General features: G+C 39.8%; 4 protein-coding genes across 6 annotated transcripts in view; 2 read left to right on the top strand and 2 right to left on the bottom strand.

Moving 5' to 3' along the window:
• The first annotated feature begins 28 nt into the window (after positions 1-28).
• On the top strand, positions 29-4,230 carry LOC105687082 (N-acetylgalactosaminyltransferase 7). 2 transcript variants are annotated; one of them, XM_012402446.4, is made up of 11 exons: positions 29-242; positions 402-576; positions 685-890; positions 974-1,140; positions 1,294-1,501; positions 1,583-1,759; positions 1,830-2,073; positions 2,183-2,404; positions 2,489-2,587; positions 2,666-2,791; positions 2,908-4,230. In XM_012402446.4, exons 2-11 carry the CDS (start codon positions 421-423, stop codon positions 3,046-3,048), a joined length of 1,746 nt encoding a protein of 581 aa, XP_012257869.1. In that variant the 5' UTR covers positions 29-242; positions 402-420; the 3' UTR covers positions 3,049-4,230. The 2 variants fall into 2 exon arrangements, with proteins under 2 accessions (XP_012257869.1, XP_048506338.1); XM_048650381.1 differs by having other exon boundaries at positions 2,666-2,795.
• Positions 3,775-9,704, bottom strand: LOC105686547 (neprilysin-11-like). The gene is made up of 15 exons (XM_048650379.1): positions 9,466-9,704; positions 9,083-9,294; positions 8,591-8,877; positions 8,301-8,522; positions 8,122-8,238; positions 6,379-6,520; positions 6,169-6,308; positions 5,788-6,051; positions 5,614-5,717; positions 5,458-5,516; positions 5,302-5,353; positions 5,152-5,219; positions 4,938-5,068; positions 4,703-4,867; positions 3,775-4,610 (listed from the first exon to the last, which is right to left on the bottom strand). The coding sequence occupies exons 1-15, from the start codon at positions 9,468-9,470 to the stop codon at positions 4,422-4,424; spliced, it is 2,157 nt and encodes a 718-aa protein (XP_048506336.1). The 5' UTR covers positions 9,471-9,704; the 3' UTR covers positions 3,775-4,421.
• Positions 9,705-10,222: 518 nt separating this feature from the next.
• On the bottom strand, positions 10,223-13,384 carry LOC105686641 (T-complex protein 1 subunit delta). Of its 2 annotated transcripts, none has more exons than XM_048650382.1 (10): positions 13,064-13,384; positions 12,594-12,646; positions 12,431-12,520; positions 12,100-12,351; positions 11,911-12,006; positions 11,665-11,826; positions 11,249-11,593; positions 10,884-11,135; positions 10,527-10,798; positions 10,223-10,454 (listed from the first exon to the last, which is right to left on the bottom strand). In XM_048650382.1, exons 1-9 carry the CDS (start codon positions 13,170-13,172, stop codon positions 10,553-10,555), a joined length of 1,605 nt encoding a protein of 534 aa, XP_048506339.1. In that variant the 5' UTR covers positions 13,173-13,384; the 3' UTR covers positions 10,223-10,454; positions 10,527-10,552. The 2 variants fall into 2 exon arrangements, with proteins under 2 accessions (XP_048506339.1, XP_012257086.2); XM_012401663.4 differs by having other exon boundaries at positions 10,223-10,435; positions 13,064-13,383.
• Positions 13,385-16,714: 3,330 nt separating this feature from the next.
• LOC105687038 (rhophilin-2) overlaps positions 16,715-22,931 on the top strand; it is a 52,157-nt gene continuing 45,940 nt past the window's right edge. The window contains exon 1 of the mRNA XM_012402370.3: positions 16,715-17,896. Within this exon, the coding sequence (XP_012257793.2) occupies positions 17,834-17,896 (63 nt within the window). The 5' untranslated portion in view covers positions 16,715-17,833. The remainder of the gene's footprint in view (positions 17,897-22,931) is intronic.

The raw sequence follows: 22,931 nt of genomic DNA, 5'->3' as shown, positions 1-22,931 counted from the left end.
GCTATGGCCACAGGGTTCTAACCACGGTACCTCATGGTAGAACCCTCTAGTGAGAGCACTGTGACAACGCATTGTAGGGTCAATTCGTGACTGAGAGCTTGCCGAGAGCATTGACTGCGAGCGACACGTCGGCTTTTGTGTAATTTTCGATGGCAGGTGAAATTGACCGCCAAAGTGTATTAATATTCCCTGTTATCCAGTCCAGGGCAACGACTGAGTCGAGCTGAAAATCTGATATCAGGGTAAGTTTATTATGTTAAAAATACAGAAAGCTTAGAAATAGTTATGAATTTTAATTACATTGCGTTGACGTGTCAGCATTCGTACAGGTTAAAAGTTGTTATTAATGGAGAACATATTTTGATTATATTTTTGATATTGTATTAGTTTATTTGTTGCAGGTCATAATATTTATTCACAATGCGTATCGTTCAGTTGAAGAGAAGTCGACTCATCAATCTCTTCTTAGGTCTAGTTCTGTTTGTAACTGTTCTTTATGCTCTGTATGTTTTTTCATCGGATACCCAGTCAAGCAATCTTAAAAATTACTGGGCTGCAGCCTCAACAGCTCGAAAGGTATGCAACTCAACCCTTGGGTTATTGATAACTTGATAACTATTTCACACCCTTTATGTTACATTTGTTTATCAGCAGTATAATAATTTACTGTTCCTTCAATTACAGTTGCCAGTACTCAGTGAAGAACTAGGAAATTTTGAGCCACGAAATGTGGTACCTAGGATTGGTCCGGGTGAGGAAGGAAAGGCTCACATCTTGAGAGAAGACCAACAGAATGATGTACAACAATCTGAATCTGATTATGGTATGAATATGGTCTGTTCTAATGAAATTTCTTTAGACAGATCTGTCCATGACACCAGGCCTGCTGAGTGAGTAATTTAATCAGCTATAATGTTTATGGATGGTCCTTTCCTAGCATCCCACTTCACTTGCATATATTCATAAACTGTAGGTGCAAGCACTGGAACTATGCAAGCGACCTGCCAAAAACTAGCGTGATAATAGTATTTCACAATGAGGGATGGTCGGTCCTGATGCGCACAGTACACAGTGTGATCAACAGAACACCACCTGAATTTTTGGAAGAGGTACTTTTGGTGGACGACTATTCCAACAAAGGTTTGAGTGACAAATTTTTAACAAAAATATCACAATGATACAATTAACCGATATAGTGATCTCATATTTAATAATAAATTATATAATAAATTTTGTGACAACATTCTGATATCATGATAATTAAACCGGAATTTTCGTATTTCCTGTTTATAGAAAATTTAAAAGGGGAGTTAGATTCCTACATCGAGCGATGGGATGGAAAAGTGCGTTTGATAAGAAACCACGAGCGGCAGGGCTTGATAAGAACAAGATCTCGTGGTGCTCGAGAAGCCACTGGGGAAGTTATTGTGTTTTTAGATGCGCATTGTGAGGTCAATACCAACTGGTTACCACCACTGCTTGCACCAATTTACGTGAACAGGTTGGCTAATTAATATTTTTCAGAAAAAAATATCTCGGAAAAAATTTATGTCTAAAAATGATCTTTCTACTTAACCTGTAGCAAGGTGATGACTGTTCCAGTAATCGATGGAATAGACCATAAAACTTTTGAATATCGCCCAGTCTATCAGGAAGGACATTTATATCGGGGGATCTTCGAATGGGGAATGTTGTATAAAGAAAATGAGCTGCCTAGAAAAGAGGCAAAAACGCGACCCCATAATAGCATGCCCTACAAGTACAAACTTATAAATAAAGGTATAACAAATGATCATATATCTGTTGGCTTCATAATGAACGTTTTGCAGGTCACCTACACATGCAGGGGGTTTATTTGCTATTAATCGTGAATATTTTCTAAGCCTGGGCGGGTATGATGATGGTCTCTTGGTTTGGGGTGGAGAAAACTTTGAACTCTCTTTTAAAATATGGCAATGCGGAGGTAGCATCGAATGGGTACCCTGCTCTCACGTCGGTCACGTCTATAGAGGTTTCATGCCATATACCTTTGGGAAATTGGCTCTTAAGAAGAAAGGACCCCTCATTACTATTGTAAATTCTACATACTTTTTACTAGTCTTCTACTCTAGGTCTATCATTATTCATCAATTTCTTCTAGTTCATGGGATATTTCATCATGACATAGTAATAATTATTTTAGAATTACAAACGAGTGATTGAAACTTGGTTTGATGAGAAGCACAAAGAGTTCTTTTACACAAGGGAACCTCTCGCTCGATTGTTAGATCATGGAGATATTACAGAGCAATTAGCTCTGAAAGAAAGACTGCAGTGCAAAGACTTCCAATGGTTCATGGATAACGTGGCTTATGATGTACTTGACAAATATCCAGAGCTTCCACCAAATATACATTGGGGAGAGGTAAGGAACATTCATTAATTCAGATACTTATTTGGAAATCTTGTCTGAACAATTGATAAATTTCATATAATTTTGATGTTCTAGCTTCGTAGTGTTGCAACTGCATCATGCCTAGACACTATGGGCCATGCCCCTCCTAGCCTAATGGCAACATCTCCCTGCCATGGATTCGGTAATAATCAGGTACAATAGGATTGCATTTTAAATCATAACCATCTTAATTGTTCCACAGTTGAGTTAATTTAATATAAAAATTGCTAGCTCATCAGACTAAACGCGAAAGGACAGTTGGGTATTGGTGAGCGCTGTGTAGAAGCAGATGGCCAGGGTGTCAAATTAGCATTTTGCAGAGTTGGTACAGTCGATGGCCCTTGGCAATACGACGAAGTAAGTCTTCCAATGTTTTTGATATCCTGTTTGCTGCGTACATTCATTGAATCTGTTCAGCTCCCCACAATAGCACCACTTCGAAATCATTTCAATCCTCTACTTTCATTTTGCAGAAAACGAAAACTCTCATGCACAGGGCACACAAGAAATGCATGGCACTACATCCGCAGACACAGCACCTATCATTGATGCCGTGTGATTTGAACAATACTTATCAACAGTGGACCTTCCATCAAATGCATCCACGTTGGTGAGGTAGGTTTTTGTTATTGTTATAATCTTTGCGATGTGCAAGTTCCCAGGTTGTACCGAATGTACCTCATCAAAACAAACAATTTTCGCGTCATGACATATATTACTCTATAGCTTTGATTGCTACAATTTGGGCGTAATTCAGTCACAAGAGAGAGATGTATCTCAAAAAATGTTAAGTGATATTTATCAGCAAGGAAATTTGAGTTTTACGGTCAAAAAATTATGAGATAAATGAATGAGAGTAACTATATCAGATCGGGGTGCACAAAGATTTTCCTTGCACGATAATTACTTTTTCAAGGTCGCTTCTTAATATGACATTCCATTTCATTCCATTTCATTCATTTTGATTGTTCATACTAATTGCTGCTTATGCAACTTGAGATTCCAAGGTTGAATTTTCAGTCTGGTGCATCATTGGAAATATTGAACAAAATGTACATCCAGATACTATTTCATTGCGTGAGATCAACCTATCTCTATGATTAATTGTAAGAGTTTTCGTTGCAATATAGTCACAAAGTTACATACGAGATATCCCAGGGCATATGCAGCTTCTAGTTAGTCAACGTGGAATTGAAAATAGATTTTAATCAAACAGAATTTCTGAAAATGACGATCAGTTTTGCTATAGTTTTAAACACAATAATTCTTCCTGGCGTTTATACTTAATAATGACACGTACACATAGTTATAAATCTGGATTTCTAGAATATTCGTGTTAATTCGTATACACACTTTTATTTATTATTCAACGAGTTGGAAGTCACATATGAATTTCCTCAAAAGACAATAACAAGTTATTCCTCCCATACTTCGTGCATTTATATTACAAACATATATTTTTGATCACTCAATCACGAAAAGTTGTACATACGTGTTACGTTTATACGTTGCACGAACGTGACTAAGTTTATTAGTTTCAATTATTTATGGCATGTGGTATATTCGCAAGTTGAAACATATTGGACGAATTATTACTATTTTTACAACAATAAACAACACGTGAAAGTTCAGAGTGGATGAAAAAAATCGACAAAACGAATAGCTACTACTCTGATTATGAGTAATAAATGGTGAATTCTCAAATGGGCGGAAGCAAATTATCACGAATGATAGTGAATCGTTGTAGTGTAAGGGTGTTGCTATTTTATTAAAATGAAGTAAATTTTTTATCAACATCGTCTTGTTTTTCTAACGGTCATGTGCCCTAAGCTGTCGGTTTCCTGTGCGGATGTTTTTACTCTGACTATTCAATTCTTGGTGATGTGTGTTTAAAGGTACTGTATACATGCGCAAGCAGTTGTAAATATCACTTGTGTTACCAAACCATTAATTATTATGCTGATTTTCAGAACTAATCTGAACTTTACTACCATAGTATACATATGTCATTGCCTTTACTATTAGAACTCGCCGAAATTGTCTGTTGCCGATTAACTCTTCTCTGGCATCGCCATGTTGCGTAAAAATGTTCCATATTTTGTATCGGGCCTCGTACTCGATATTCATAGGGTGCATGCTTGTCACTTGTTGTTAATGCTCCAACATGACACCAAATCTGCGATGAATAGTAAAAAGTTCAGAGGCTTGAACATACGAAAAATTTCATTCTTACTGCTAAATGAAAGGTTCCGTTAGAATTTCACTCACGGACGCAAAAGACAAGTAGAACTTTTGATCTTCTGTGTAGTGATTGCTGGAGCTTCCAGCGTTTAACGGAATATTTTTTTTCATATCATTCTTGAATGCTCTGAGTGCAGCTCTTAGTCCAACATTGTCAGCAATATTTTCGGGTAATGTGTATTCGCCATTTACCTGTTAAAATCGAATAAGTATTTGAGCCGAAAGCTCGAAAAGACGTGAACTAAGATGCAGACTTTTTTACCGTAAAATTTGAATCCGCCACAACGTATTTGTTGTATTGATTGACAAAACATTTCGTCTTGTCGGCATAAATCCTCGCAGTCAACTGGGACCACCAGCTGCCCAACGAGCCTTCTGCATCTAAAAGTCTTCCTAAAAATAATAGTGCACTTTTTAAGTACGCGATGTTATTTTTCTTTTTTAGACCAAATCTATTTCATCCGTTATAACATTACCTTCGCTGTCGAATGCGTGCGTAAGTTCGTGTGCCATTACCGAACCGATGCGCGCGTAATCAAGGAGACTATAAAGAAAATGAAATTGAATAGAGTAAAGATAACTAACGTACGGAATGATTATACGTGCAACTATTTGGTATGAAATACCTTGTCACATTTTCTGAAAAAAGTGGTTCTCTCATCGTGCTGATGGGAAACACTGGTTCGAAACAAGAAGCAAAAATATCGTGAAAGCATGTGAAAGATGAAATATCTATTTTCTCAAATAGTTACCGTCAATACTTCCATGATACAAATACGTACATATTCTGTTATTCAAGCCGTTGTAATAGGCATTGACGATTAGCGGGGATTGGGTCCATCTAAAATGATTAATTCACCATTGAAAAAACCCAGAGTTAGAAATTATTATCGCCATTTTCAGAAAAATAGGTAGGAATAATAATTGTTTGTACACACATATTTCTGTTTCGCGGTTTGCCCACTTCCGCGAAGTTTTTAGCTTGATTGAAACTTCGGAGTCTGTTTATATTCCCATGATGATCGTTCTTGTAAATTCGTAGCTGAAACCATTTTCCGTAATTGAAATCAAAAGCGAATTTTGGATCGTGGTTTCAGTCGTGTTTTTTCTACCTTTTTATAATATCGGTGGACTTCTTGTTTTGTTTTCATGGAATCTGGTCCTCCGGTTAGTATCAAAATACTCTTCAGTTTATATATCGCATAATTCTTAGTAAAATCATCCATCCACTCCGCCTCTACTATCAGCTCTTCTAAAGCGTCCCTCAGGTTTTCGATCATTTGTGTTGCCCGCTCGACTGTTTTTTCACTAATATAGATATCTCGGTATTTTTGGGCAACGGCAAAGCTCAGACCGATTTTTGGAAAATCTACAACCTTTTTAGAAGAATATAATGCACAATTCAGATTCAAACAGAAGAATGAACTAAAAATATTGGTGTGCATCGATAACCGAATTCGAAGTATCAATCATTTACAGTCTTAAATTCGAACCTTATGAAGACAATATTTCCATTTTGGATAATTCGGAGGTATGTAGCCCCGTTTGGTGTAAAAATTTATGGACAGCTCGTACAAATCTGATGAAGTTTCGGGTGCCATAAAACTAGCTAATCGGCTAAAGATGAAATCATCTAAAACACGTAAAATCGTTGTGATTTATTCTTGAGTTAGAATTATTTCACGCATACTTTTCTTGCATACCCAATAATTCTTTCGCAGAATCGTGTACGTATATCAGCAGATTACGCAACACCTTCCTATTCGTGATAAAAATTTGGGTATCAGCGGTTATTTTGACCCCAGATTTTTTAAACGCAGTCTGCAGGTACGTTTTCCAATTGATCTGGCGATTAAACAAGGTGATTAAATATTCTTCGATTCGTATACGGGGCATTCCACGTCAAACCGACCTTTTTTTGGCAAAATTTTTTGGATTTTTTTTTTTAAATTAATCACAAATGACCAAGCCAAACAACGCCAAGTCTATGAGCCTCGGATGTTTCTCAAAATTTGGGCCGGAATTCAACATTTGTTTTTTGGATTTCAGTGGTACTATTCTCATATATTTTGATCTCAGAAATCCGAATTTGGAAGCCAAGTTGGTTTATCCACAAAATTGATCGAGTTATCGCCAATTTTTCGATTTTTGGAGCAGAAAAATTGAGATATCTCAATGGGAAAAATTCGTAGCTCAATTTGACCGACGAATTCGGATTTCTGAGGTCAAAATACATCATAATAGCATATAAAATGGAATATTACCCCATTGGATATTTTCGATTTTTGGGCCAAAACTTAAGTATTTTAAAAATCAACCGTATGGCACTTTTCTTACGTATTTTGACCTCAGGAATCCAAATCTGGAAGAAAAATTGATCTATCTATAAAATTGACCGAGTTATCGCCAATTTTCACCTTTTTGGGGTCAAAAATGAAAAATTGATTTTTTAGTCTATATTAATGTAATTTGAACTCAGGAATCCGAATCCGAAAGAAAAATTGAGCTATCTTCAAAAATGACCGAGTTATCCCCATTTTTTCGCATTTTTTTGCATAAATTTGAGGATATCTCGAAGGGAAAAAATCGTAGCTCAATTTGGACAACGGATTCGTGTTTCTGAGGTCAAAATACATAAGAAAAGTGCCATACGATCAATTTTAAAAAATAAAAATTTTTGCCCAAAATTTGAAAAAATCGTAAGGGGTACCCCTTGGAAAAATCTCAAATTTTGGGCAAAAATTTTTATTTTTTAAAATTGATCGTATGGCACTTTTCTTATGTATTTTGACCTCAGGAACACGAATCCGTTGTCCAAATTGAGCTACGATTTTTTCCCTTCGAGATATCCTCAAATTTATGCAAAAAAATGCGAAAAAATGGGGATAACTCGGTGATTATTGCAGATAGCTCAATTTTTCTTTCGGATTCGGATTCCTGAGTTCAAATTACATTAATATAGACTAAAAAATCAATTTTTCATTTTTGACCCCAAAAAGGTGAAAATTGGCGATAACTCGGTCAATTTTATAGATAGATCAATTTTTCTTCCAGATTTGGATTCCTGAGGTCAAAATACGTAAGAAAAGTGCCATACGGTTGAATTTTAAAATACTTAAGTTTTGGCTCAAAAATCGAAAATATCCAACGGGGTAATATTCCATTTTATATGCTATTATGATGTATTTTGACCTCAGAAATCCGAATCCGAAGGCCAAATTAGTCTATCCACAAAATTAATCGAGTTATCGCCAACTTATTGCTCTGAAATGTGGAAAATCAAGGATATCTTGATGGGATTTATTCCCAACTCAATTCAGTCGACGCCTATCGCACGCCTTGCAGATTCTTGGCTTATTTCAAAAATTACAAAATAAAATATTTTGGAAAAAGAGGTCCGTTTGAAACATGAACGAAGAAATAAGTATAAACTTTTCTACACTTACTGAATCGCTAAAATTAACAAGTATTTCATCAGTCCATGCTTGCAATTTTCCCACTGTGGTAGTTCCGGCACTGGGAATGCTAGCAGCTGCAGTTTGATCTGCTCCGTAATCTAAATTCTACAAGAAAAAAACACAGTGCAAGTAAAACTAATGAGCGACGTATAGATTCGATAATGTACCATTGCGTCTGTGAGACTTGTCATGAATTCGTTGACGCTCTTTGCCGTTGCTAGTATGTCCTTGTCTGATAGACTGCTCCGACTGTGATTTCTCAGTGCTTCCATGATTTTGGCTAAATATAGTATAAAGTCGGAGTTCGTTCTACTAGAAAAATTATTATCCAAAATCTGCACCGGTTTTGATAGCAGCGAAGCCGGAAGTGCGAGGTCATCTTGTTCAATCTTTAACAGTAATTCCCATAATTAAAAACCACCAAATTATATAAATTCGATTAATTTACCGCACGTACATATATCGACGTTCTAGTCGCATTTAGTACGTCGGCTCTAATTGTGAGTTTGAAGATAAATTGGATGCCGAAATTAGCGACGAAATTTGCCATTCTTTGCCAGTCAGCTGAAGTAACTTTGGTCCTCGCGCTCGCATTGAATTTATTCGGCCATCCTTTGAGCTCGGAGTACATCGGGGAGATACCCTTTTTATCTCGAGTCTTCGAATCCATACATCCTGCGTACATCTCTTGAGCTTTCATGAAAAATTTTGAATCCCCCTGAGTTTTGTCTCCTTCCAACAAGTCTGTAGATAAATTTGTCCGATATTTAATATCGTAAAGTATCTAGTCATTTGTGTTAATCTGTGACAATGTATTTTAAATCCAATTTACTAGCGCATATCGAAGGCTTCCGATGTAACGAGGAACAGGTATATCTACGCGGATGGGTCTTTTTGTTAGAAGAAAGCCTATCGCTATTCTAAAACTACTGGTATAATTCGAACGTACTTTTCAATCGTTCGTCGACCTCTTTCTGAAGTCGTACAAATCCATCCCAACTTGTGAATGTTTCGGGCACTGGATGAATATTTTCGAAATTTCCGCAGGCAAACTTATAGAAGTTATCGCATGGTTGTACGGATTGATCCACATAATGGAATTCATTATCCGCTCGAATGAGGAACAGTAATTGAATAAAAGTATACGTGAAGATCCACCTACTGAAGTTTAGAAAAAAGAAATACGCATCAGCTGTTAGAATATTCATATAAATAGCCCGGTCGCAAGCAGAATAGATTTAGGTGTTATCTACTACCTCAACTTCTGAATCGGTGTTCAGAAATAAGGTAGTAAGTATGAATAAAAAGAATTAGGTGAAACTAGTTGAATACCTCATTTTACGTGGATTCGCTCTATGACGTTAGTTTCAATTTCACCGGATCACAAATTCACTGGGCGAATACGTCAGATAAACGAAAAAAAAGCTTTCGTAATAACGTCATCGATGAAGCTTTGATCGTAGCGGCAATCTGAGTTTAATATAGTTCTAATCTTTCAAATACGTCGATTGTAGGATAATAATATCACAGTTTAGTCATACGCAACTCATCGTGGTGCACAATTACACCTACCTACACTCACTGCCAAATTATAAGGAACTGATTTTTATTTTAATATTTATACAACGGGAATGGTTATTCCATATCTAATCACCTAGGTATAGTCACGTTAACGGCGGAAACCACGGATTGATAATACGGCACGAGTTTGTTGATCGCACAAGTGCAAAAAGGTCCGTTTAATTTTAGCTGAGTGAGAAAAAGTCGCGCACATGGAAAAAAGTATATCTACGTTGAAACGATTGCCAGAAATCACGGTATACTGGCCATCTATCGTGAGTATCGATGATAAATGCTACACTTTAATTCCTCAAAACTAACAATACATTATTATAATATACGTTTTTCGGGGTAACCGGTATTCTCAAGATTTTTGAAATGCCGGATATCAACTATATCCCGTTTCTTTAATCACCCGAACGCGATATCCGTTTGTTCGCATGAATGAATCTTTCGGCTTTTGTCGGATTTGCTCACTGGTTCAACCTTAAATTTCTAAACGATGTGGTATATGGAGATAAAAAGAAAGTCATGTTTCCAAAGAATGTTATTCATTTTGTTACATAATCTGATACGAATACAAGAAAGAAAATAGTGCAGCTTAACGTTTCCTTAGTTGGAATAATAGAAAAGCACCTCAAAATGCGGGTTTTGTAGTAATGTTTCGAACGTGAATGTTACCAATATTTATTAGAAATGAGTTGTATAAAGCGTCAGTCTCGAGACAACCGTGTGGCGAAATCTGAAATCGGAACAAAAACCTTTTTATTGAATAAAAATTGAACTGACGTGTGGAGAGATGTTTTACAGCTCGAGTCACTGGCGACACTTACAATGCTGATGAAGATGGAGCTAACAATTACTGCATTGTGTTAATGATGTCGTCGATCTTCAATATGCTACGAACAGTCTCCGAGGCCAAGGTGATTGCACTGGTGGAAACGAGAAGTGGCTGAATAACGTTTTCATCCCAAATATTGGTTATCGCTCCTTTGCGGACATTTATTCCAGCCATGACCTCGCCCTGGGCATGCCTGTTTCGGAGTTCCGTAACAGTGGCAATTGAATTAAGGCCTGCATTTTCCGCCAAAGTGGATGGAATTACCTGTAGAATTTAATAATCAAGATTTGAAAAAAGGTCTTATCGATTGCTGAAGTAGATAATCGTTGCATATTTTCGGAATAGGAACCTCAAGCGCGTTGGCAAACGCCCTGAAACAATAGGCATCCACGCCACCGATCGTCTGAGCGTGTGCAGCAAGCTTCAGAGCTATTTCAATTTCTGGCGCACCTCCGCCGGCAATTATAGCTCTTTGTTTGACCAGGCAACGGATGACACACAAGGCATCGTGTAGAGATCGAGCAGCCTCCTCCAGCACCAATTTGTTACTGCCTCGAACCAAGACGGTTACCGTACGTCCAGGATTTTGGATCCCGGTTATCTATAAATGAAAAACTAGGTACAACACTCTCGCGGAAGACTGGGTGGGTAAGTATGACTGAAATGAAACTGATCGGACGATATCATCGAGGAGATTTCATTAAGACAGCTGACCTTGACGAATTTGGAGTTTCCAGTTTGAACTTCTTCACAAAGTTCGGCGTTAACTAAATTTTCTGCGGTGAAATGATCGAGGGAAGCAATCGGCCTGCAGGCCAAGGTTTTGCAAATGTAAGGAATATCTTCTCGTTCGACGTCCTTCACTACCATAACTTTTATTTTGTCGAGGAAATGGATGGCCAGATCGCTGATAGCATCTCGAAGAATGGACTTTTGCACAAGAAGTACATTGCAACCACTTTTTTTGATTTGCTTGACAATATTCAAGATGTAGGCGCGCTCCTCTTTCAGTACTCGATCCATCGCGGAGTAGTCTGATACAATAACGTTGTGGTCCATCTATAAATTGTATGTCATTTTATAGCGCTTGTATCACAGAAAAATAATTATTTGATTTTTTAGACGCTTACATCGGTTTTTGGGGGCGAGATACAGAATTGAATTAGACCAATCTTCGCTTTCTCAATTCGTTTTGGTCCATTAACGTTACATGACTTTTGTGTGAATACCAATCCTTCGATGAGCTCTGTGTCCTCTGTTGTACCACCAAGTTTCTTGATAACTTTAATGTCCTATTAGAGAGGTAAAATATTTTTTAACAAGCTTGTCAAGTGAGATCAGTAGCCTGTAATGACGGGCTATATATCGGTGCTCACTTTTAGATCCACAGCAGCTTCCATTCCTGGTTCTGTGATCTTAAGAACTGCTGTAACCGCCAATGGAGCAAGGAGACTGGATTGTTGAGACACCACCTGAAGCGTATGGAAATAATAATATTAGCATATTCCTTAGTAAACTACACATACATATACAACATTCTTATAGCAAAGATAGAGATGAATTACCTTCGAGTTGAGGGATGTTGCAGCACTCTGGATCAATGATTCTCTGTCTGTAAGTTCAATAGGCTGAGATATTTCTTTTAAGATTTCAACAGCTTTGAGTGCAGCCTTCTGAAAAGCATCACTTATGGATGTAGGATGAATTCCTTTGTGGAGTAAACGTTCAGCTGCCTCAAGAAGTGCACCAGCTACTATAACCACACTAGTGGTACCGTCACCAGCTTCAGTATCCTGCGCTCTTGACAATTCTACCAACTAAATAATGGAGGAGTGAAAATTTCTTCATCATCAATACGGGCTGGGTAAGCCTTTATACCAAGAGCGACATTCTTACCATTTTTGCAGCAGGATGCACAACATTCATTTGTTTCAAAATTGTCGCTCCATCATTGGTGATGGTGACCTCGCCATTGCTAGCTTGGATCTGAGAGAGTAAACTTCAGTCAATTCAACTATTTATCTTGATTTTTTTTTTGTAGTTTCTCAGTCCTACTTACCATTTTGTCCATACCACGAGGACCCAAGCTTGTGCGGATGGCATCGCTGACAGCTATGAGTGAAAGACAAAATTATTGTGTCTTCTTACAGAACTTTATATGTCTTGAAAAACAAGATGAAACCTTTTTTGGTAACTTGTTACAATGATCATAATGAGACATTAGATGGGGCAAGCCCTATGGATCAAAATTATCCAAGCAAGGAATTTGAAGGCCTAAAAACCGAGTGAACTGTGGTAAAAAACTACGAAGTATTGAAAAAAATTACTAAGTTATGCATCATCTCGAGCTCGAGTAGATAAGACGAATATTTCGGAAGCGAATTGAATAGGGAAGCAGTCACGCGTGGGCCTCACGTCTATGCCCATAAATGGCAATGAATCAGCTACAATGAATTCTCTGACAATTTCCAAATTATGATTTACGCTCAGGATATTTGGATTACTCTTATGAAATATGAGGTTCTATACCCTTTGCCGCATTGATGTTGCTGGCACGAATATCAGCTGGTTTGCTTTTATCTTTATAAGCTTGACCATGGGCGCGTCGTCCGTCGCCGGCAGCAGAAATTCCAACCATTTTCGAATATTTTATTTAAACTCACGATCTAATTATAACTCGATTAATGCTTCACACACTAATTGATGTTACGCAGACAAAATGTCAGTCGATGGATCAGCGTAGGATACCGTAGTAAAGATAAATAACTTTTGAAGAACCCACAAAAATAGTGGTGAAACACGAGGGGGACTACTGCGAGAAGGTTCTGTTTCCAACAATGAAAAATTGGACACCTATGATCGTAACTTGCTATGATATTTTATTACTGTTTTTCAACAGTTATCAAAATCCCCGTGGATAGCGGCCTGAGTTAGTTCTTGATCTGAATTCACCAACTTCCACTAGATGTCCTTACTGACTGGATTGCAAGCACCCTAGAAGTGCTTTAAATGTTTAAATACCTTGCGCATATGTTTAAACCAATCATCAGTCAACTGTTTAAATGCCAAATATCATGGGGTATTTAAATTGCTCTTTAAATCAACTCAATATAGATTATAGTCGATTTCTTCTACTTTGTCAAACAGAACAATAACTTTACATCACTTTCAGACCTAGAATTATTCTTTCTGAGGAAATCAGGAATTACTTATATCAGAATAATGAAGTACCTTCAGGAATATGCTAAATTATATTCATATTACAAGACAAAAAAACATTCTAATGTACAAGTCCATCGCAGATATATATTACATCGATTAATAATCTTTTAGAAGATGGCATGACCCGCCCTCGTCTGTCGTCGTGAATGATTTATAGGAAACTTGAATTTTGGAGCGATGACTCTGCATCACTCACTGGCTAATCTTCCACATAAGATCAACTTTTGATTTGACGATTACATTTGAAATCATCACTGAATTATCATCTTCAGATGTATCATATTGACTAGGATATGTATAATTTATTCACGCAAACGATCAACAGTGATTCAACATACATTAATTTTTTGGTATACTCATCCGCATTTGGTATATCGTATGGTCCGCAACTCTATTTTATCACTAGTAAGGAATCTCGCCTCGATTTCCGTTCTAATCCTAATTCGTACTAATCTGCTGACTAATTGTAAGCCAAAATTTTGTGTATCACAGTAAGCGAAACTACACGCATGAGCTCAGGACCATACCTGATTTCGACGAGTGTTCGCCTAATTTACTCCGCCGAATATGATTTATCGACTCGAGAAGCTTGAGGCGCTGAAATTCTTCACGTCCAGGGTGCTGAATTCCTGTGACACAGCGCTGTATTACTAGCTAGCTCTGTGTATCAATGACGGATCGAGGAATCAAATCAGGTTTCCCGATAAAACGAAAAAAATTGACATCGCTGATCCATTGCCGAGTAATCGAAGGAATTTAATCAATTTTCAAAGCACGTTCGACGGAGTTTCCGATCGCTATCGTCGAAGACCGGAGGATCAAAATGTCCCAAGAAGGAAATTAAGAGATCCGGTTGAGCTTCGCCATCCACCATTCCGGACGTAGCAACAAAAGCGAGTCTTTGGCTGGTGAACGCGAACAATCGAAGAAACCGGGTGAATCCAAAAACGAAATCTAAGGGTCAACTGTTGAACATTTGACAGTACGGTCTCATCGTCAAGTTACGTAGCGATGTACAGACCGCATACAAATGACCCATGTCCACTGGATGTTTGAGATATTGACAGTGCTTTTTCATTATAGTACGATGCTCCATTCGGGATCATTTTTGATACAATAATGACAAGGTAATCGGTTGATACCGCTGAAAAATCGTGGTGAATTCCTACAGTTCTGTATTCGAAAGTTTTCTGATTTTCCCAAATAAGTTACTGCATTTCTACGTTATCAACTGCAAAAGCCTGAGCACAGCTGACCACTTCTCAGACGTCAATATTGCATTTACGCACAACTGTATGAATTATAGTCTGCTACGTTGACACTGTCGCGTAGACTATTATTTATATATAAACACACACGCATATTATATCTATCAAATATATCAGACGACTTGAGTCACCATCAAGGTGATGCTTAAAACACACACACACATGCATTTCTGGAACGGAAATGTTACAGGCGACTGTCGCCTAAACGCTCATAGCTGAATGACTTTTTACTTCCGCTCACGTTTCTTGACACGGTCGCTATAGTTTTATAGCCTGACTCGAGTCAGGAACGTGTCTTAGAGATATCACATACATACATCGAGCAGCTACTGGTCGCAACAGTGGGTGTAAACTACTTTTAATAATGTTGCTTAACATGAGCGAGCGTTGAAGAGAAAACATGTTTTTCCAGCACCCTACGTTACGGCATCCTAATGAATTTATATATTTTTTATTAACTTATTTTTTGTGTTCTCAACGTAGACTGGATTCGATAACGAGAAATACGGGAATTTCAACCAACGTTACTCAACTTCTTCGATGCAACACCGGTACAGATTATCACCGGTAAGAGTGCGTAATTCGCTGCACTTTGCAAATAGACTTTTTCTCGCATGATAACGCGATTAATGTATATCTACGGTTAATATTTAAAGTTCGTTACATCGATATATGAAATAATGGACATAAACGAATGTAGATATTCATTGGTAGGTTTTTCCCCGATTTTTCAGTGGAATCGCAACCATCGTACCAAAGCAGTTTATAGAAGATTTTCAGACGCTTGAAATTTTTAGTTGATTGTTTTCAGACGTATGCGTGTAATTGCGTGAGAGATGAGATCCTCCGGCAGGATGCGGCAACAATCCGTTTCGCTGCGTAGCGAAGTGTTTCAATCATCATCCGGAAAGTGGATGATCAACTAACGCGCTGAGAGCGGTAATTGTTTATCTCGAGGTTTATCATCTCAAAACTTGAAATTGATGCGGTCACGTACTACAGCGAAGTCTAAAAACCGTGATTAAAACTGCAACTGAGGTTGTTCGCCCTTCTCCAAGCCTCCGCACCATCGGCGCCATTGATACAACTTCTTCTTGCGCAGGTAGAACCAACGAAAGAGAACTATTCATAGATAAAAAAAAGAAACAGGTGATCTTCCATTAGCAACGATAGCATCATAGCGCTTAGCGTGAATTAGAATCGCTCAATCTACTCGTCGAAATAATTCAAATTGTTCGAGTCCGTTACAGTCTGCTGGTTGCGTTAGAAGATCCTATTGTTCTCATGAATCATGATGTCTGGCTTTACGTAACATAAGCGCTCTGGATCTTCGGGAATTAATTATGAGATTTATCCAAAGAGCACGTGAGTACGAGCGGCAAAAAATCTCAATAATCATTTCAAGGACTTCCGAAGACCCGCACGGCACGCTATATCCAACTCCCGGACGATCACCGATCCCAGACTCCTCGTGGAAGTTGCGGAACTGCAAGATCACGCGGCGCTCGCAGGGATCTCGAGTATATTTCCATTTCTTACCTATAAGCTAGAGCCTCGGTGCACCGTACTTTGGTATAAGCCGGTTTCTAGTAAACGACGAATAATCTTTCCTCCACCCACGACAATCGCCTGCAGCAGCAACGGTGCCGCTTGCAGCGCGGCGCCTACTTAGCCGTTGGGATTCAAACAACCGCGCGGTGTGTTCGAAGGTACCTACGTATACAGAGGAGATTATACTATAGCTTTATACCTCCGAGCTGTAAAGGTAAACCGAGTTTGGCTATAGTAAGTGTTCTACCTGCCGCTGACATTCTGTGGTGACGTCACAAAGATAGTACACCAACACCAGCCACCTTTATACCTCCCTGCGCACGAAACTCCACGACCGTCTGCTGCGTGACGTACTCCGGTTGGGGCACAACGCTTTGCTACACTCACCCACAAACATTCGAACCGTGGACAGCCTCGACCTGAACGGTGACATTACGCTCGAGTACTTCGCGAAACGCATCACAAAAAAAAAACAAACAAACAAACAAACAAAACAAAAAAAAACGGACAACCGATCGGAATGGAATAACGACACGGTGTCCATCGCTCTCTTGGTCGCGGAATCGAATCTTATCCGAGGCGGTATTTGTACCGGACGGCGGGTGGATCGTTTTCTTTTTTTTCTTTTTTCGAATTTCAAATTTCCAAAACAACCGCATCGCCTCGAGTGGAGCAGAACAAATGAGCAGGTGAAGGTACGAGCAAGTGTTACGAGGCCGCTCGGTGTTCGCGTTAGAAGATGAGTTTATTTTGTGCTATAACTAACGAAGTGTAAGTGCCATCGTGGAATTGCACCCTATTCATATCGGGGGTAAAAAGATGGTGCAGGTAAATGTGACGCGTAATTCGTAAGAGGTGAAGGGCCAGTGTTCCGAATATATCCGTTCTGCGAGGATTGAATGGAAATTGGAAAGCACGCCGAGGTATTTGAATGAGTTCGAATATTAGTTTGGGGGAACCAGTTTAACGGACGCGAAGTCTGCTGCAGCTGTGGGCACGTGTCCGGCCAGTGCACAGTGGCATTCGCCGCGTATATTATCAACGGCCGCGGTATTAAATAATTTTTCATCGCCGATGTTTTTGCTCGGTGCTTGAACATCGCTCTGTGGTTTGCGTGACGTGACCAGTTATTGTTTATAAATATAATTCTGTTGGTTGTATTCGGGATCCGGCGAGTGCGACAGTTTTGATACAGTGACCCACTATACTGATCAGGTGTTGTGTTTGGTGACCGGTGAAGATATAATGAAAAAGTAATATGAATATCCCCATTGTATCTGGAGACATCGACGACGATGGTTACAAGCCAAAGTTCATCCGGGTAAGACGTGAAAACTAAGATTTAACATTTTTTGTAAATGATATTACGAAATTATTATTATACGGTAAAATACTATACACATAATCGTGGGTAACTGTTACCAGTTGAGATGAAGCTAGAAAACTGGTATTACATCTGCTTTTAAAATATGGAAGATTGCTCACACACCCAGCAGCCTCGCATTCTTCACCGTGCTGATCACGTAGTTTTTCGTGGCTTATCAGTTCTGAGAAGTATTCATAAAAGCTGGGAGCGTGAATTACCTCTTTCCGGGGTTATAGAATATTCAAATATCTCGCCACGTAACTTGAGAATAAATAATGAACAGCTCTTATCAAATTTTTCGTGCATTCCGAGACGAGCGCGTTGCACGCTACGCAAGCATTGAAGTCTCCGAGATCGTATATATTTTTCGAACGAATTAGAAAACGTTCCTCAACATTTCAGCACCGATTACGTATCAATTGTTTTATAATTCAAGCGGCATAACAGCGTTGCCTGATGTTTCATGTGGATGAAAAAAGACGGATAATAATAATTAGTCAATAAATAAATACGCGTTATACATATATTCGAGCTATGCAAGTTTCGCTGCGCATGTGACAGTCAGTCGTATCGGTTGTTTACGTGATTCTTGAAACTCCGTTGACGTCAGTTAAAAACAATTCCTTCGGCAGTTCAACTTACCTGCTATATGTACTCATTCTCACAAGTTATTTATTGTACCTACGTCGATAATGGAAAATCCAGGAAAGTTGGCGCTCAATGAGTCGTTTAGAAAGAACAAAAAACAAAAAAAAAAAACTAATTATTTATAATCATCACTGACGTACTGTGGTGTAAGATCTGAATATATACTATCATTTTATTTATATGCTGTATATCGATTGTGTCGTTAATTATCAAATTCTAATCGACATCGCGTGCTTTTCTTTCCGTCCACTTGTCTTCATATTCGCATTCGATGTCATGACATCTATTTTTTATATTTTTCTCGCAGGACGATAGTTCAGTGATCTGTAAATCATCGAATCGGTCGCAAATTGACTATAATTCAAGGTTTGACGATCGTCGCGGCTGTTGAGTAAGTCAAATCACCACCTCGTGTTCGCCGTTGTGACTATGCCGGGTGTATCGTCCCCGAGTCTGTTTACCAGACACGACATATTACGTTATACGATTATGCGATGCCTTCAGAAATTTTTTGTATCGCGGGCACATCAATTTTTCACGATTCAAAAATTGTGAGTCAAAATTAATGATGATACACATCATACCTCGTGCGTATTGAAATTTAGCGTACTAATCAGACTGGAAAATGTATAAAAAAAAACACGTTTTGACGTATGTACACAGTTGGTCAAATATCGAAACTGCTTGTTCAATTGCTGGTGGATCTTCGAAGAAGCCATCATCGCAGCCTGTACGTTTCTCGTCATTTATTTTGATCTATCGAGTCGTAAAAATTCACGAGACGAACGATGAAAAAAATTAATAGATTTGTCGAAAAATTAAGTTTTTCTGTCGTAACGATTCCTTTGAAAATTTGAAATAGAGAAAGCAGCAACAGCTATTGGCAATATTTATCGTCAGGAATGCCGCTGAATAGCCGTCGTTCGCGGGATTAGAATAGGAATGTACGCTGGATCGCCCGGAGGCGTGCGCGGGCCAAAAATTTCATACATATATTTAAATCACGCGGTGGCACATTAAACGTGAAATGTAAGTCGTTAAGAACGTGAAAACCAGACCGACGTCGCTTTCATAAGAGTTCAAGCGTGAGAAGAAGCTGCAGACGTGAAAATGGGCGGTTACAATGGGTGTCTGTTCTTCTTCTCGGTTCGTTCACGTTGGTGTACGTAGACGATATACCGAAGTGCTAGCGCACACTAACGCTCGTATTTATCCAAGGGTCGGGACATGCTCATTTCTCCGAGGAGGATCCGCCCGATAAACAATAGACGAAGTGGTTCAGTTTCCACAATTCTTCTTCCACTCGCACGTTTCTCAACGTAAAACTTCTCTTTTGATGTTCTTAGATCGTTTATTCGAACGTCCGTTTTCATTTTTTTTTTTTTTTTTTTCGTTATTTCTCAGATGGTTTCGCTACGCTCGTAATTCAGATTCAATTGCCATCATATTCTGGCATAGTTGGCTTACACTCATCGCGAGAAGGAGTTCAACTACCGCGCTTACATGTATATCCTAATACGACTCTCCTGGGCGGGGTCATTTCGAAACGAACGAGCGAAAAAATTCCGCTCCCAAGTGTCACTCACCTATAATACAAATCCCGTCGAGTTTAATTGGATCAGACGTCGGTCAAAACCTTCGTAACTAAACAGAGATGGCTTCCTTCGCCGCGTACGCTGGGTACATGGAAAACTGGAGGCTTCGAGAGGATTGAATACGCCTCCGGTACACGTACGTACGTACGTACGTGGAACGCTTACATTTTTTCATCGCAGAAAGTTCGTGCCTGTAAAACGTGTTAACTTACTTTGACGAAGTGAAAGCATCGCATCAGCGGGCAGCGAGCCCTGTAGCGGCATTTTTACGACTTTGAGCCTCCTCGTTTCGCAGCGGATCAAAATCTCCGATCACCTTTGTTCCGCAAAGTCTGAAGACAGCGAGGTGTCGGGCTCGTCATCTTTACTGCCCCGGTCGGATGGTCGGACGGTGCCAATTACTACTATCCTTCAAGAAAATCCACCCGGCGTAGGCGTACGCGGGATCCAAGGATTATCATGGTCGGGGTGAATCAGCGAACGCTTGAAAGGAACGGTGGGCTTGACGTCACGTTGACAGGTGGAACCCAGACAACGAACTTCCGGTTGTTATGCTTGGATAACGACGCCCCGAACTTGACATTGAAAATCGGTCCTTTGTCTGCCGACGTACCAAAAACGCTACAGGGTACCGGACTTTTTTTTCCAAAAAATCTTCACACGATATTGTATAGCTGCGGGGGTTTTTGGAAGAAAGAAAATTTTCTGTTCCTCATCGGTTCACGCATCTCGGGCGTGTTCCGGAAAATTGTAACCTGCGGGTTTCGCCCGAATTTTTTTTTCCCGTGCGAACGAGAGCTATTCTCTCGACGTTTGTAGATTTATAACAACGAGAGGACTGCGTCGCGCTGCACTTGTGCATTTATGTACTCACATTTCAAGTACACATGCGGGGCCTTTTTAGTATGCTGCCGTACTACACAGCGTCACCTACACCGACGTACATACAGATCATGTGTACGTACGCGTTTATGTAATACGGAGTACGTGCCTAGGTATTTTTTTTTTCTATTTTTTTTTTCTTTTTTCATGGTTACGTGCGCTATCTTTACAACCAGAAATATTCTATTATGTATATACCTGGTGTGTTCACCTATACAACGTTTGTCTCTAACCACCTGCACTACCTTTTCCAATAACGTCGTCGCTCACCGGACTACCGCCTCATACAATAAGAGCGCAGGTAAATTTTTTCATTTTCCACCGAGCATTCGTTTTACGAATTTTTTTTTTCAAAGCGCAGGACGCGAATGATCCGAGTACAGTTTCGCATAATTGGTGTGGAAACCTCAGGTGTACATTACACCGAAAACGTAGGCAACGCCTTGTAACGGAAATTGACGGAAGAGTCCCCATCAAATTGCATGTGCATGAGCGATTCCCTGTGCAGCATGTTAAGCGACATTTTAAATTCACCATACACCGGTATCGATAACAACGTTAAAGGAAACGCTCGATTTCCGGTTCATATCGAATGACGCGGATGTACCGGAGATATACGAACGATGCAACGTTGCTTGGCTGCACTATCCGAAACGAAAATAAGGAGAAAATTCTATCGTCAGTGTCTAGGATGTGATCGGCGTGACGATCGTTCGGTTCTTTTTATTTTTATTCTAGCCCGTGCACCGCGCACACTTGGGCTCATTGGTAGTTTCCTCCGGTTTCACTCCATCCGATTATTGTACGGAACGGAGATCGAGTTTCCTTTCGTACGGGGAGAGTTAAAAAATATTTTTATTTTACCCTCGCCAACGGCCACCAGGCTCCTTCCTCGAAATCGCACGTACTGGAAAGCGGCATCCGCGATGCAGTGATCGATAATTTCAACGAGCAACCCGTTCGATTTATTCGCCCGCGATGCTTATCTGACGCGGCTAATGTTACGAATATATTTCAATCAATGGCTCCGAATGTAACGATACAAATGAACGGTCGGCCAATGGGTTATTATCTTCCGACATCACCTCCTCTTTTACACCGGGGGCAACTCGGTGAATCATGTAATGACTCACACACCTACCCGCCGCATGTGCTCTACTCGCGCCATAACTCTTTCCCTTCCCGTGCGACGGCTTTTCGATTCGATGATCAATTTGTACGGGGGGGGGGGGGACTCAATTCGCACCCTCCGGTACCCCGTCCGCCGGACTCGCCGAGGCTGGAAAGGAACGAGAAATTTCTCCAGAACATTGACACCCGTTATTATATAATTGTCGCGGCACGGCTGCGATTTTAAGCTTCGAGTTATTATTTTCCTCCAACCAAATACGAAATTGATTACCCCTCGTTAAATGGTCATTGCCGTGTGGGAATAACTGGCCAGCTGAATATTCCGTAAATCTGCGTTAAAAGCAAGCGCGCTTCGTTTGGCTAAAACCTGAAAAACACGTAGGTGTATCCGATACGCGTTTGCGTGCGCGGAATATGTTCGAAAATAATTCGGACGTCTTAACCCGGTGCTCCGCAGCGGTCGGCCAGGTGTATATTCACCGGTGCGTTACACGTGACGACGACGAGGACGACGTTTTGCCGCCCCGACGAGACACGCCTGAATAAAGTCTTCCCCTTTTTGTAAGTGCGTTAGTTACGCGGCGGTAATTATTACGACGAGATTGAAATCTACAAGGTCTTTCGACCCTTGCACAACGACTGCGGGCTACCGACGTCCCCATGCTGCCTACCGCCCGTCTCCGTGCCAAAAGGCGAACCCCGCGCTACACACCCACGCGATAAATTCATGCGTT

Source organism: Athalia rosae, chromosome 2 (assembly GCF_917208135.1).
Source record: "Athalia rosae chromosome 2, iyAthRosa1.1, whole genome shotgun sequence".
Classification (NCBI taxonomy): domain Eukaryota; kingdom Metazoa; phylum Arthropoda; class Insecta; order Hymenoptera; family Athaliidae; genus Athalia; species Athalia rosae.
The sequence above is the reverse complement of the archived record's forward strand: the minus strand, read 5'-3'. Positions and strand labels throughout refer to the sequence as shown.

What these genes read in the sequence shown, in the direction of transcription:
- LOC105687082 (XM_012402446.4), top strand. Translation starts at nt 421, where the DNA reads ATGCGTATCGTTCAGTTGAAGAGAAGTCGACTCATCAATCTCTTCTTA. An exon ending in CATAATAGCATGCCCTACAA is followed by an intron (nt 1,760 to 1,829) that starts GTACAAACTTAT and finishes AACGTTTTGCAG; the next exon opens with GTCACCTACACATGCAGGGG. An exon ending in ATGGATTCGGTAATAATCAG is followed by an intron (nt 2,588 to 2,665) that starts GTACAATAGGAT and finishes AAAAATTGCTAG; the next exon opens with CTCATCAGACTAAACGCGAA.
- LOC105686547 (XM_048650379.1), bottom strand. An exon ending in CAAGTCTCACAGACGCAATG is followed by an intron (nt 8,239 to 8,300) that starts GTACATTATCGA and finishes TTTTTCTTGTAG; the next exon opens with AATTTAGATTACGGAGCAGA. An exon ending in CGGCTTGAATAACAGAATAT is followed by an intron (nt 5,354 to 5,457) that starts GTACGTATTTGT and finishes GTTTCGAACCAG; the next exon opens with TGTTTCCCATCAGCACGATG.
- LOC105686641 (XM_048650382.1), bottom strand. Translation starts at nt 13,172, where the DNA reads ATGGTTGGAATTTCTGCTGCCGGCGACGGACGACGCGCCCATGGTCAA. An exon ending in CAACATCCCTCAACTCGAAG is followed by an intron (nt 12,007 to 12,099) that starts GTAATTCATCTC and finishes CATACGCTTCAG; the next exon opens with GTGGTGTCTCAACAATCCAG. An exon ending in CGTTTGCCAACGCGCTTGAG is followed by an intron (nt 10,799 to 10,883) that starts GTTCCTATTCCG and finishes TAAATTCTACAG; the next exon opens with GTAATTCCATCCACTTTGGC.